Source organism: Cryptomeria japonica, chromosome 2, assembly GCF_030272615.1.
Source record: "Cryptomeria japonica chromosome 2, Sugi_1.0, whole genome shotgun sequence".
In the NCBI taxonomy this organism is placed as follows: domain Eukaryota; kingdom Viridiplantae; phylum Streptophyta; class Pinopsida; order Cupressales; family Cupressaceae; genus Cryptomeria; species Cryptomeria japonica.
In genome coordinates this window covers 662,287,707-662,301,358 of record NC_081406.1, presented here as the reverse complement: position 1 = coordinate 662,301,358, position 13,652 = coordinate 662,287,707, and the positions used below count along the sequence as shown (strand labels likewise).

At 33.9% G+C, this 13,652-nt stretch overlaps 1 protein-coding gene across 1 annotated transcript; it reads right to left on the bottom strand.

Annotated features, from left to right (window-relative positions):
• Positions 1 to 4,240: 4,240 nt before the first annotated feature.
• On the bottom strand, positions 4,241 to 6,627 carry LOC131061508 (bark storage protein A). The gene is made up of 6 exons (XM_057995229.2): positions 6,212 to 6,627; positions 6,053 to 6,120; positions 5,768 to 5,923; positions 5,157 to 5,357; positions 4,843 to 5,022; positions 4,241 to 4,660 (listed from the first exon to the last, which is right to left on the bottom strand). Exons 1-6 carry the CDS (start codon positions 6,459 to 6,461, stop codon positions 4,457 to 4,459), a joined length of 1,059 nt encoding a protein of 352 aa, XP_057851212.2. The 5' UTR covers positions 6,462 to 6,627; the 3' UTR covers positions 4,241 to 4,456.
• Between the last annotated feature and the right edge of the window lie 7,025 nt (positions 6,628 to 13,652).

Genomic DNA, 13,652 nt, shown 5'->3' with positions numbered 1-13,652 from the left:
AAGCGAGCATCCACAACACATCTTCCTGACAACATTCCATAAAAAATGTGGTAAACGAACCCACACTGGGACCCTATTGGGGAGCTCCTCCAAAGGGTTAAACCCCGCATGCCAAGGTTTGATGAACAACCCCACCTAGTTGTAAAAATACGGCTCTCCTTCAAAGACCCTATTGCGATCCTCCATGCAGTTGAATGTAACCATGAAGTAGTTGTTTGCCAACAACATAATCTCCATTTCCCCTTCCGGTGCCCAAGTCCTCTGAGCCTAGTTCTCCAAAAACTGCAGAGAAACCCTCATCCCCAAAAAATTGCAATACAATGAGTGTTTTGAAAAGTATTCAACATCTTAAGCTATCATCTCCGGAGGAATAACCAACCTCGGCCTCTCACTGCACCTCTCCAGACAACCATTAATCTTCGTAATACGAGAGCCACTAGCACTACCAAACCTCGAATCTGAGGCAAAAATGTTATTATCAAAGGTCTTGACACTTTGAGATGGGGATTTTAGACCCACCGTAACACGGAAATCCATGTCGGGAGATGTCTTCGAGGCCTCTCCACCAATACTAGACATAGCACCTCGCGAAAATCCCACACCCATGAAAAGAAATGAGCAAGGGCTTTACACACCCCTGCAAGGTACCAAACACCCCCCCTTCCAAGCTCCACCACATGGCAAATCGTGTAGTACCCCTCCTTGATTGAACTTATTAGACTCATATTTTACTAATGTTTACTTTCAATGGATACATTACCATTATGTGTTATTTAGACTCATATGACATTATTTCATGTTTTATCTGGATATGAGATGCATGATTTATTTATAGTATTTCAGTACTGGTGATTTGTGGTATTTTATGGATTATTGCTATGCACTGACACTTTATTTTATCTATGCAATGTGTAATTATATGTTGCGTGTCTGCGAGTGTATTGGATGCAAGGGGACGATTTTCCTTCACTCACTCCTATGAGACATGGAACGTCGCGATTCTCCTTCATTGGTGTGCATGTTGTGTATTCTATATTTGTATATATGCATATGTGGTTCGATGATGTAGGTCATTGCAGGTATAAGTACCGGGTAGGTACATGGTATCGTCTCCACCTGGCTCCACAGGTCTAAGCGTGTCTTACTTGTCCGATGGGAGTGGAGGAGATAGTGGTTGACTCTAATTGTACCTCAGTTACAATTAAAAATAAATTGGAAATAAATAAAATAAGTTAAATTACTTTCCTAAATATTGTTTTTAGAAAGTTATTTAATTGGGCATGAGAAAAGAATAAAAGAAAAGGGAAAGTGTTGTTTTTTTTAGAATAATGCATTTTACTTGCCTTTTTGGAAAATTAGAAAATAAATTGAAATGATTTTTAGTTTGCAAAAGAATTATTATTATTTTGGGGAGAGGAAAATATTTTTTGGGAAAACCTAAAAAAAGTTTAGGTTAAATTAAAATTTTATTTTTCATTTCGGGGGTTCACGGGAAGGAGGCGGCTGTGTGTGGAAGATAATTCTTTTAAGATTTCTGGAATGCATGTTCTGGAAAAGGCAAATTCTGGAGATTGTTTTGAAAGGAGGTTTTGGTTTCGGGTTGAAAGTCTGTTGTAGAATAGAAGCTCTCCAACAAATTTCTTCCTGGAAAGCTCTACAGGTTGGACAACCTCTTCTTTGTTTGTTTTAAGAAAATCAATATATTTCTTCCCCTTCTTCAGGATGTTGTTTGTTTAAAAAAAAAATAGATGATTAAATGCGTGCAGTGTTGTTGGAGTATTTGTAATGAGGTTTATTGAAGTTGCAGTCCATTTTGATTTTAAATAAAAATGCAACTCCAAACCCTTCCTGTTTTATTTCATGTTTCTTGGTTAAAATCTATCCTTTCTTTTTTGTTTATGAAAAGAATTTGATTTCCTAGTTATTGTAGTTTAAAGTTGGGAAATTTGGGGAAGTTATGCTGGCAAAATTTTGCCAAAGTTTCCCTTGTGCTTCTATTCGATTAAATTTTGTTCATGAAAGTTTCAAATTTTGGATGAAATTGGGGTTTGCCAGAAAATTAGTTTCCAATTATTTTAGTTTTTCGAATGAAATTGTCTAGCTATGGTGTTTTCTCCTTCTTTGTTTTGTCTCAGAAATTGAGCTAGGGATTTTAATTATCTTTGTTATTTTAAATGTAGTTGTATATTAAATTTTATTTATCTCTGTTTTATTTAGTTGTAAATTAAATTTAATTTATCCTGGGTGTTAAATTTAATTTAATTTGTTTATGCTATTGAAATGGGTTTTTTTTAAATCAATATTTTTAATTTGTCTGGGGGAGGGGACAGCTTGCTACCCAATAGTAGCAGAGCTACCCTAAGGTAGCGACTGCTACTGTAAGGTAGCAACGCTACCTATGGTAACAACGCTACCATAAGGTAGCGACTGCTACCATATGGTAGCAGTGCTACCACAAGGCAGCAGTTGCTACCGTAAGGCAACACTTGCTGCCGTATGGTAGCAGGCAGGCTACCTTGCGGTTGGCCTATGGTTTTTTTTAATGTTTAATTTTTTTTAGTTTAAAATAAAATAAATAGATATATATAAATATATTTATTTATAAAGCATTGCTATGCTTTGTTCAGAATATGATATTGTGTAATTTTTAAATGTTAGTTATTGAAAATTAAATCTCCATTTACCATGTAGATTTTTATTTATTGGAAAGTAAATCTTCATTTTGGTATGTAGATTTTTATTTAGAAAATTAAATCTTCATTTTAGTATGTATATTTTAATTATGATATAATTATATGGTAATAATCGAAAAATATGTACTCATGTAATTATATTATATTATTATATATATTTCTAATTTGGAATTTAATCTATGTTATGGAAATCATTTAATTGGGGTATTTGGAAATTATTCTTAAACATATGACTAGGGGAAAATTATTTAATGTGGTAAAGTTTAGCTTTCTGTACAAATGACAATATGAAAATTCCTTTGTTATATAGTTGTGTTTTCATATTCTCTGAAGTAACTTTAATTGCAAGTTATTTATGCCTTGGCTGTTTAAAGAAAAGATTGCCCCTTGGTCATAAGTTGTTGAGTAAACCTGTCGATGTGAGCCATTGTGTATTTTATTCCATATGGTCAATCCTGGTTTATTGATAGTGTACCTTTCACCTGCTTTGGGTCAGGATTAGTTATGGCCGTCAGTTTCACCATAGTGTTCTCATAGAGAAAAACCTTTCTTGTTGGTGTCCTATGAGAGAGAGTGGCTTTCGAGCGGGGACCGTGCCCAAAGAGGATGGCAGGATAGCCCCTCGAAAGTCAGTTAAGAAGTGATAACCTAATAATTGATTAGGGGGTGGGCAGTTAAATCATGTGTTAGATGTCAGTTGTGAAATCATGTGTTGGACATATGCTATGAAATCATGTGTTAGACTTCTGCTGTGTTATTAAACGTGCAATTGTTATAATTAATGCACTTATCTTTTTAAAAAAAAATATTTCACCCTTTAGTTGTCTAGTTGTGTTGTTTTCCTTTAGGGTTTCTGGCGGGGCATTACAGATCGGACCCCCACTTTCCTTCCCCATAGGCAGACTACGAATCCACAGGAAGCCCCAAGCTCTTGCTGCATGCAGCACCAACCCACCCCACGCAACCACTGAACCTCCACCAACACCCGCAACCCTGAGATCAGCCCCTCCCTGCACTAACACTCACCTCCCTCCCACCGACGCACCAACACGAACACTCTTCTCACGAGCTAGGGCTTCGATGCTTTAGCCCAAGCACAACAACCCTCCGCACACGGAAGCCCTAGCCCAAGCACAACAACCCTCTGCGCATGGCTCCATTTCCTTTCACTAATAGGTTTGAAAAAAAAAACGAATATTTATTTTTTTAAATTTTTATGTTTATTTTATTCTATTCTATATAAATAGATTTGATGTATATCTTTACAATATCATTTAATTTGGTTGATTTATATACCAAATATATTAGTTCAAAATACTCATTTGATTTCCAGCACCTTTTTTTCCTAGATATAGATCCCAAGCTTGTCGAAATTGACTTCTCATAATTCAGTGTTCACATTTTTGGGATATAGGCATTACTTGTCCACATACATGCCAAAACAATCAAATTATGCATGCAAGATTGTGTCTTTAAAACAGTCATCTTAAGACACTTTGACATCATCAAACATTGTTGAAAAGGATTAGAAGATCATAAAAAACATATCTCTCACAAGAGTCGATCATCAATTGACATTGAACAATAACAATCACGCCTTTAGTGTTCTTTAAGACCATCCTCTTTCCTAACACAACTATCAATTATGTGAACATCTTCTACACTATCAAGAGGTCCCAAATTTTTTTAATTTATTTTTATTGAGGGCATGTAGTTTTTTCTGAAGAAACAGATCAATAATATGGTTGATATAGGTAATCTTATCAGGTGTCAACAAGTTGCAATGCATTTGGAACTCCTCCACCTTCTGTGGCATGTTGTAACAGGGATAAGAAAGCAATTGCAGCTGTTAGGGCATTTTTAGCAGCCAAAGAACTGAACATAGATGAAACGTTTTCCTTGTCACCTCCAGCCAAATCAGATAAGCCTCTGAACACAATTACTGGCAAATTGCTTGATTGGCAGATCTGCAAGCCAATACAGTTTTAGAGAGTAACATTAGCCTGCTAAGATCTTGACATGACTTTAACTCTCTCAACTTCCATTTTCTATATAATCCCTAAGATCCTTACAGGGCACCAAGAAATTTCATATGCTAAATTTTGTTAAACACAGAGCGACTCCCAAGAGAAAAAAAACATATACCCACCATTGCTATGGCTGCACTCTCTTCATCTACAGAGGCCACTTGAAAGTGATTGAACAAGAAACCTCTAAATGCGGCATTATCAACAAAGATATCTGCACTGGAAGCATTCAGTCCCACCACTACTTTTGGGGGTTCAGGAAGGCAGAATGTACTGTTAACACATCCCTCCAGTTTTAGTCCCTGTAGTTGAGCATTAATCAACATCAATTATAATAGCTGCTAGGCTTGAAAAGGATCAGATGCAGGCTCACAATTAACAGAATAAAAAGGTAATAAGCAAAATTCAAGGCAGAGGGCTTAGCCATGGGAAATGCCTCAAGTTTGCTGGCAGTGTAGAACCATTTTCGGGTTGCTTCCAGCCAAAAGATTTCCTGCATTTCACTGTTTTCGGAGAAAAACTCTTCAGGCTGAAAAACTATATTGCTCAGCAGATTTGTTTTGTTTCCCACAGGTACATCATAGTTTCCAAAATGCAGATACCCAAGCTGGTCTCCTACCATTTTGGTGCCAAATTTCTGTCCAAATAAAAGTAATGACTCCCAGATTAATAACTCTAGAAAGACAAGCCATGTGTTAGGCAACTAGAAAGGGAAGGAATATATTATCTGGTATATATAAACCAACTTTTTATAATCTATATAGGAATTATGCCCAGATTTAGATATAAACAGCTGTCTGTATATGGGCATTCTCTGTTCAATCATCAATTGTAGTTTATTAGGTACTCAAATTTTAGAGTGCATTCATTACAGAGTAAAAATAATTGGGTTAACTGATAGATATCAGTTTTTCACAATCTATTATGTTTCACAATTGAGCAAGAAACATTTAGGTTAAATTATGAATTAGGTACCCAAATTTTAGAGCATTCATTGTTAACAGGGTAAAAACAATTGGGCTAAGTTATGAATACATGATTTCATACCGTCCACTTCCACGAGCCTGTGTAGGCAATATACTTGGGAACGCTGACATCTCCAATAGAAAGAGAATTATTTGCATTGCCTGCTGTTCCATAGTGCACAACACCAGCTATGTCGAACAGGTCTATCAGCATTTGAGTGGTCACACCTGCATTCAACTGCACCAAATCCAAAGCAAAAAGAAACAGGAAAACAACCCACGTTTTCTTCAGCCCAACTGAGAAAAACTACACAATACCCACACAAATCTTTGGTGTCAATGGAGCAAGTGAAGATCAATTAATTACCCTGCGCTGACCACATCTGACGTATATAATTTTCTGGCCATTGATGCTTCCAATGTTGAACCTCCGACCTGGGAATCGGAAAGGCTTTAAATTTTATTATCTGTGTCTTTGACAAATTGTAAATGCAAAACTTAAGAGAATGTAGTGTAGCAGAGCAACCGGAGAAATCGAGCCATGGATTTATAGCACAGGGCAGGAAAACCCCTGCAGCAAGAAGCGTCTGTTCCTCCGTTTGATCGGCCATGATTAGGCCTATGTAAGGGCCTGCCTTGTTTATTTCAAGGGCAGCGGCTCTGTTAACACTGGCAGGAACAGCCATTGACAGATTTGTTAAGAGCAGTATGTGTATGACCTTGAAGAAGAAGGAGGCGATCCCCATGACAAAGAAGGAGGTGGGTATCATGGACATTAAGCAATAGATAGATTTTGGGCATTAAATCCAATTCAATGCTCTCCCAACCTTCTGTATTGGAGCGGCCTGATGAGGAGAATGGTCGTTTACTCAAGCAGACCAGACCAGAGCAGTTCAGTTACACCACGTGATAATTTATGGTGTATAATTATTGGTCGAGTCTCTGTCTAGAAATGGATGGATATCGGGAGTCTGGACATTTTTTTATTTTAATATTTAAAAATGTAGTTTACAACGAATGAACTGCCACCGACTGGTCACCAAGAAGAGAATATTTACAAGGCAACACAAATGTTAAATCAACAGTTATAATAGGTTGAAAGAAATGAGTTATAAAAGTTTATTTTATGAATTGAAACGATTTTTGAGATTGACATAAAATATTGTTGTTTTCAAGTTATAATATTTATTTTTAATTTGTTGAAGTTAGTTTTATTGAATAGGTTGAAAGTAATAAGTTATAAAGGTTTGTTTTATGAATGGAAACAATTTTTGAGATTGACATAAAATATTATTGTTTTAAAGTTGTAATATTTGCTTTTAACTTGTTGAAGTTGAATTATAGTCTTTATATTCCTCTTTGACAAATTTTGAAGCTGCGAAACAAAAGCAATTTGCAAAAAGATGTTACGGTAGAGTTTTAGAATAATATATTTTTAATGAAAATTGAGCTAAAAAGAACAACTAGACATCTAGTTTTTTATATATGTATTAAAATGTACATAATCAACAATCACATTATTCTACACTCATAGAGTAAAAATATCTTCTTTCTAATTCAAATCATAATAAAAAATACCAAGGAAAGTCTCTAAAAATTGCAATCCATTGTTTCTTGACAAAAATGCAGCCCCAAAAAATATGTCATGAATTTTCAACGCACTGATAAAAAGGGCAATTAACTTCCTAGACCATTACACATGAGGAATTTAATAGTTTATAGTAACAAATATTTGAAACCATATAAAAATAGAATTCCCTAGAGACTCAAATAACTACTACACGAGATGAACTGTGTGCACTCCATGCTTTAAAAAATATTGAAAATGTTAAAGGGCTTATAAACTAGCAACCACACTTCAGGGTACATAGATAGCCATGTGTAATTGTAATTAAGTATATATTTTTTTAATATGATATAGACAATAGTCCTTAACAAAAGTAATTTGTAAATGAGTTTTACGGTTTACATAGATTAGTAGTATTAGCTAGAACACAAAGACAATCTTTCTTTTACACTAAAGAGGTGAATCATTTGATTGATTATTTTAATGGATAAACTAGCCATTGCCTATCAACATTACTTGCAAGTGGTTCTCTTCTCATTTTTCATAGTCTCACACATGCACCATCCTTCATACATGCATAATGTTGATGTGTAAAGTCAAACACAAATCATATCATTTTAAGGGGCAAATATTAATACCTGTCTTGAGCGATCAAAATACATAGTCAACAAACTTTAAATTTTATTCTTTCTTATTTCACATTTATTGTTTACTATTTCCAACTCCCAATATATCATTTAAGCCTACAAATTCTACTTGTCTCCTCACATCCTTACCCTCCTTTCATTTCCTATATTGTCCTACTAACCTTAACTTCATCTTTAACCACATGCACCTATTAGTATGTCCCCCTCTTCTATGTTCGTCAACCATCTAATCCATCCACTATTCACAACACATCATCTACTACAGTAGATTTTGTGGTGTCGTAAACACTAAACTGATTTTGCATGCCCTTATATATGCACAAATTAAACATGAACACTTATTTGCAATATCAAATATTTTTATGAGTAAAAAATAAACCAACGCAATACAAAAATCTCAAAAATCATAGGGAGAATTGAATAAGAACAAACAATGAGATAAATTACTTTGCGGAGCACTTCTTTTTTGAATGCAAATTGTTCCAATAATGTATTCAATCTCATCCATTGTATTTTCATGGTTGAGTGTAGGAAAATAACTAATTTATCATTATTAATGGCTTAATTCACTACCATCTAATTCATCACCATCTTTTCATTAGTGTCATGTAGTTTCCACAGTCCATAATGTCTATTGCTAAAATTTTGGATTAAATTGTGTAATCTTTTTCATCATCAACGTTTCAGATCATCCTTCATGATCCATCATCAGGATGAGATATCTAGAGAGAGAGAATGTGAGAATAATTGTAGATAGGAGAAGTTAAATATGGGCAAGGGAAGGATTCTAGAACTTAGAAGAGAGAGAAGAGAAACTATCCAAAAAAGAAAGATTTAAATGCAAACCAACCACAAGGATGTTCAAAAATTAAATAACAAGGAAAATAAAATAGAAGGGTGAAAAAAGGCCACTAGAAACCTAGATAAATCCTAAATTAAAACAAATGACAAATAAAAAATAAAAAGACAACTCAACATGGATGTAGGAACCAATAATATTGCAAACATTAGAATTTTAAATAATGCAAAGGTAAGTTTTGAAATTCAATTAGACCAAACATTATGAAACCACCAAATTTCAAAGCAAATAAAAATATATAATGCATAAGAGTGAAGAAAATAAGTATCATATCATAAACATAAGAATGTGAAAATACAAAAATATCAATGATACTATCTAAACATATAATATCTAAGACAAATACAAGTAAAAATAAGGTCAATATGCATATATAAAATATATACAACATAAAAAGTAGTACATGCTTTACTGTATATACGTAAATAAGATTATACATAGTATGTGGAAAAAGTTATATCATAATACAATTATGGAATATTAATAACAATGAAATATTTTTATTGTGCTTGGCTTCTAGTGTTAATTGTGTGTGTTTATTGTGTTTAGCTTGAGGAAGTAAACACACACAGTCAACACTAGAAACTAAACACAATAACGTTATAGATTGTGGAAATCATATGATTACAATAAGATATTTTATTTAAAAAATTCTTTTTATTATAACTACATTGTATTATTATTGGTGTGTTTAAATTAAAAAATGTAAATAAATGTTTTGAAATTCAACTATATAATAGAAACAACAATATAAATATTGAAGCAAATAAATTTGCATAATATAAATGAGAAAGTAAATAAAAAGCGCACTATAAACACAAGATATTCTTGTTCTAGTAGATTCATTGATTTTATATAGTAATCTTATGTTTACATTGCGCTTAGTAAAAAGAGTTTTTGTTAATGAAAAATTATTGAGTTGTTGTGCAATGGGGTTGGAAGAATTTGGATTACAAAGGATAATAGTATGACTGATATTCATTTGGATTGCTCTATATTTTGGAGTTATTTGAAAGAAATTCGTATGTCGTAAGCTCTAAACAAATTGTACTTCATGCCTTTATCTTTTATTTCATGCTTTCTCATCTCATGTGTGTCAAGCCCACACTATTAGTAGCATATGTTTGGAGTTGATGAATGAATTTTTTGCATTAGTATTGGGTTAGCTATGTTGTTTGAAATTCTAGAAATATTTATTTTAATTCTATGGTTATGGTAAAACTTAAAGAAACTAAGAAATTTGGAAATTTATTATCCATGAAATGGTGCATGTGTGAGTTAAAAAAAGTTTGTTGAAAAAATTCATTTATTAAAATTTTTGTATTTAAGCATTCATCAAATGAGAAATTGGTGTTTTGTTATATGTTTTTTTTTGTTATGTGTTTTGTTATATGTTTTTTTGTGTAATGCCTAAATGACTATTTGAATCACTTGAATATAGGATTAAGGTATAGGGTCCAAAAGGAGTGGCTCTAAACATCTTCTAGAATCTAAAGTGATATATGGGGATACAGTGGGTAGAGAATTATAATCGAATGATAATTAAAGAAATTGATGAGGTAATAAGATGAATTAGGATGAAATGCTACAACATATCTAGAACACTTATAAAGGATAGTGGTAAGGGGGAATTATAATTAGATTGTTGTGTTATTGGTGTGTTAAAATTAAAAATATGCAAATAAATATTTTGAAATTCAACTACTAAGCAGATAACAACAATATAAATATTGAAGCAAATAAATCTATATAATAGAAATGAGAAAGGAAATAAAAACTGCACTGTAAACATAAGACATAAGGCATTCTTGTTCTAGTAGATTCATTGATTTTATATTCTAGTAATCTTATGTTTACGGTGTGCTTAGTTAAAAAAGGTTTTATTTATGAAAAATTATTGTGTTGTTGTGCAATGGGGTTGGGAGAATTTGGATTACAAAGGATGATAGTGTGACTAACATTCATTTGGATTTCTCTATATTTTGGAGTTATTTGAAGGAAAATGATATGTCGTGAGCTCTTGTAGCGTCCTAAAATTGTGACACTTGCAATTTCGACTGCATTTGGGTCTTCATGATGGCGACGCAACACGCAACCTGAATGGAGACCCCGAAACTTGTCCATGACATCAAAAACTGCATTTTTCCAGCACCCTGCTTGATCCCTCCTTGCACCCTACTGTCCCGAGAGGTGGGACCAGAGCGCCCAGCGCCCTGGTCCTTGGCCCTATTTTGGGCCTGGTCTCTTTTGGGGCTTCGGGTCTTTTTGTTTGCAATTCGGGAAATATTGTTTCCTGGTCGGCCTAAGGTCGGAAAAATCAGTCTATCAACCCTAATTGACAAGTATATAAACTACATTTCCTCTCCCATTTTGGTAAGACGGAAAAAAAAGGTGGAAGCGATACTCAAACATTCAAACATTCAAGCATTCAAGCATTCAAGCATTCCTTCAAGCAATTGATCATTCTAAGTCTCCATTCAAGGCTAAGTGTTGCATTCAAGACAAGGATTCAACCATTGAAGAGGAGATCACATACAACATACAACATACAACAACATCTACACCTTCGCATGTAAGAATACAAACATTCTGACAACAAGGTACTAGTACTTGTTTTACATTACAAACATTTACATTTACAGCATTTCTCATTTCTTGGTTAATTCCAAAACCGGGGTTTGACCTAAGGGCAAACCCCTAATCCCTAACCCCCCAATCGTCTTCGCTTTTCTGTGTGTAGGTTGTAGGTACGCGGCTGAAATTGAAGATCTGGAATCCTTGTGCAGAGACGAACCGATCCCCCTTCGTTTCGCTAATTTTTCAGAGGACCGTGTGCACGCTGGGCGCCATCGTCCCGTCAACTTTTGCTCAAATTTGCAGGACAGCGCCGTCTCGACATTTTACTGCTAATTCCAGGTCCGCAGCTTCATCCTATATCGCTATCTCTGTTTATAAGCGAATCTTTCTCACTTTTCATGCATTCCTAGCTTAATTCTTCTATCTACATTCTTTACAAAAGAGGGTAGCCTTGTTGTCTTAACCCTTGAAACTCATTTAGAATCCGATCTTGCATTGTGTGGGATTGGATCTTGTGGGTTTCAACCCCTCTTTTGAATGTAAAGTCTCCCCTAAGTGAAAACCGTCAATCCTAGTAACCTCCCTTCTCTCTCCTTGGAGTTGGAAGAGGGGAGAGCAACTAGGGTTTGATTTTCCGCTTTACAGCTCTAAATAGATTTTACTTCATGCCTCTATCTTTTTTTTCATGCTTTCTCATCTCATGTGTGCCAAACCCACACTATTGATAGCATATGGTTGCAATTGATGAATGAATTTTTTGCATTAGTATTGGGTTAACTATGTTGTTTGAAATTCTAGAAATATTTATTTTAATTCCATAGTTATGGTAAAACTTCAAGAAACTAAGAAATTTGGAAATTTATTACCCATGAAATGTTGTGCGTGAGTTAAAAAAGTTATTTAGTTTGTTGAAAATTTTTATTATTAAAAATTTAAATTTTAAGCATTCATCAAATGAGGAATTGGTGTTTTGTTATTTGCTTTTCTGTGTAATGTCTAAATGACTATTTGAAGCATGAGAATATAGGATTTAGGTATAGGGTCCAAAAGGAGTGGCTCTCAACATCTTCTAGAATCCAAAGTGATCTATGGGGGATACAATGGGTAGATAATTATAATCAAATGATAATCAAATAAATTAATGAGGCAGTAAAGTGAACTGGGATGGAATGCTACAACATACCCAGAGCACTTATACAGGATAAATATGATTTAAAAGATTATACTATTCTCTTTGAGCTATTAGGTATCATGTCAAACTACTCTTAGATAGTATTATAGGCTAGTGTGATGAGACTCCTTAACTTCTTCTAGGATCCTCATCCTTGTTTCTAATAGAAGTTGTATTTGATGTGAGATTGTCTCTATCCATGTATGTGAGTAGATGAGACCCTAGTTCTTTGTTTTCTCGTGCCCATTTGTATGTAAAATTTTTTGGTGTGTGTAATCCTTATTCTCTTGTTTGTTGTGAGTGTGTTTGTTGCCCATGTGATTATCTCCTAGCATGGTAGGGTGGACCTATGGGTACCACATGATTGAGTGGCATGGTACCACTATGGGGGACTATGAGATCTATTTGAGTGGAATTGGATCATGCATAAGATGGAAGAAGGTTTCATATCTTCACTTATTATGATATCATCGTATCAAGTTGTAACATGTATAATTCAAGATATTTGAGTCATCTTCTATAATTTTTTTATTCTATGGTCTTCTATGTGGAAGGAATGTAAATTGACCATATAAGTGGTATCAATATATTTATCAATTTTAATGCATATCAATCTTGAAGTCGAGTGTGCATGTTGTTATTATTTTTATAGTTAATAGAAAACTAGAACACCTTCCACAAATGAAAGTAGAAAGAAAAGTATGACATATTCCTCAAAAAATATTATAAATTGAAATTATAATGCATAATGATGTGCTCGTATAGAGAGCACGAGGATGTCCTAAACTAAACTTAGGAGAACTAAAGAAAAAGCATGAGCTAAATAAAGCTCAACTAAAACTAAACAAAAAGTGAAGCTAATATTAGCCTAATAAAGTAAAAGCTAAAAAGAACCTAAGTTTAGCTTAAGTGATTAAAATAATTAAAGGACGTAATTAATTAATAATTAGATAAAGATGAATGCAAAATGTAAGCATGAATGATTCCTAACAATTGGGCTTGATTAGGTACTCATGTACATGTTAATCCTATGAGGATCTAGTTAATACTCATGTACATCAAATATCTCAACTTCTTTTATTAGATCTAACAACCTCTTTATCAAATTTGCTAACACATTAATCAAATCATTTATCACATCTATCA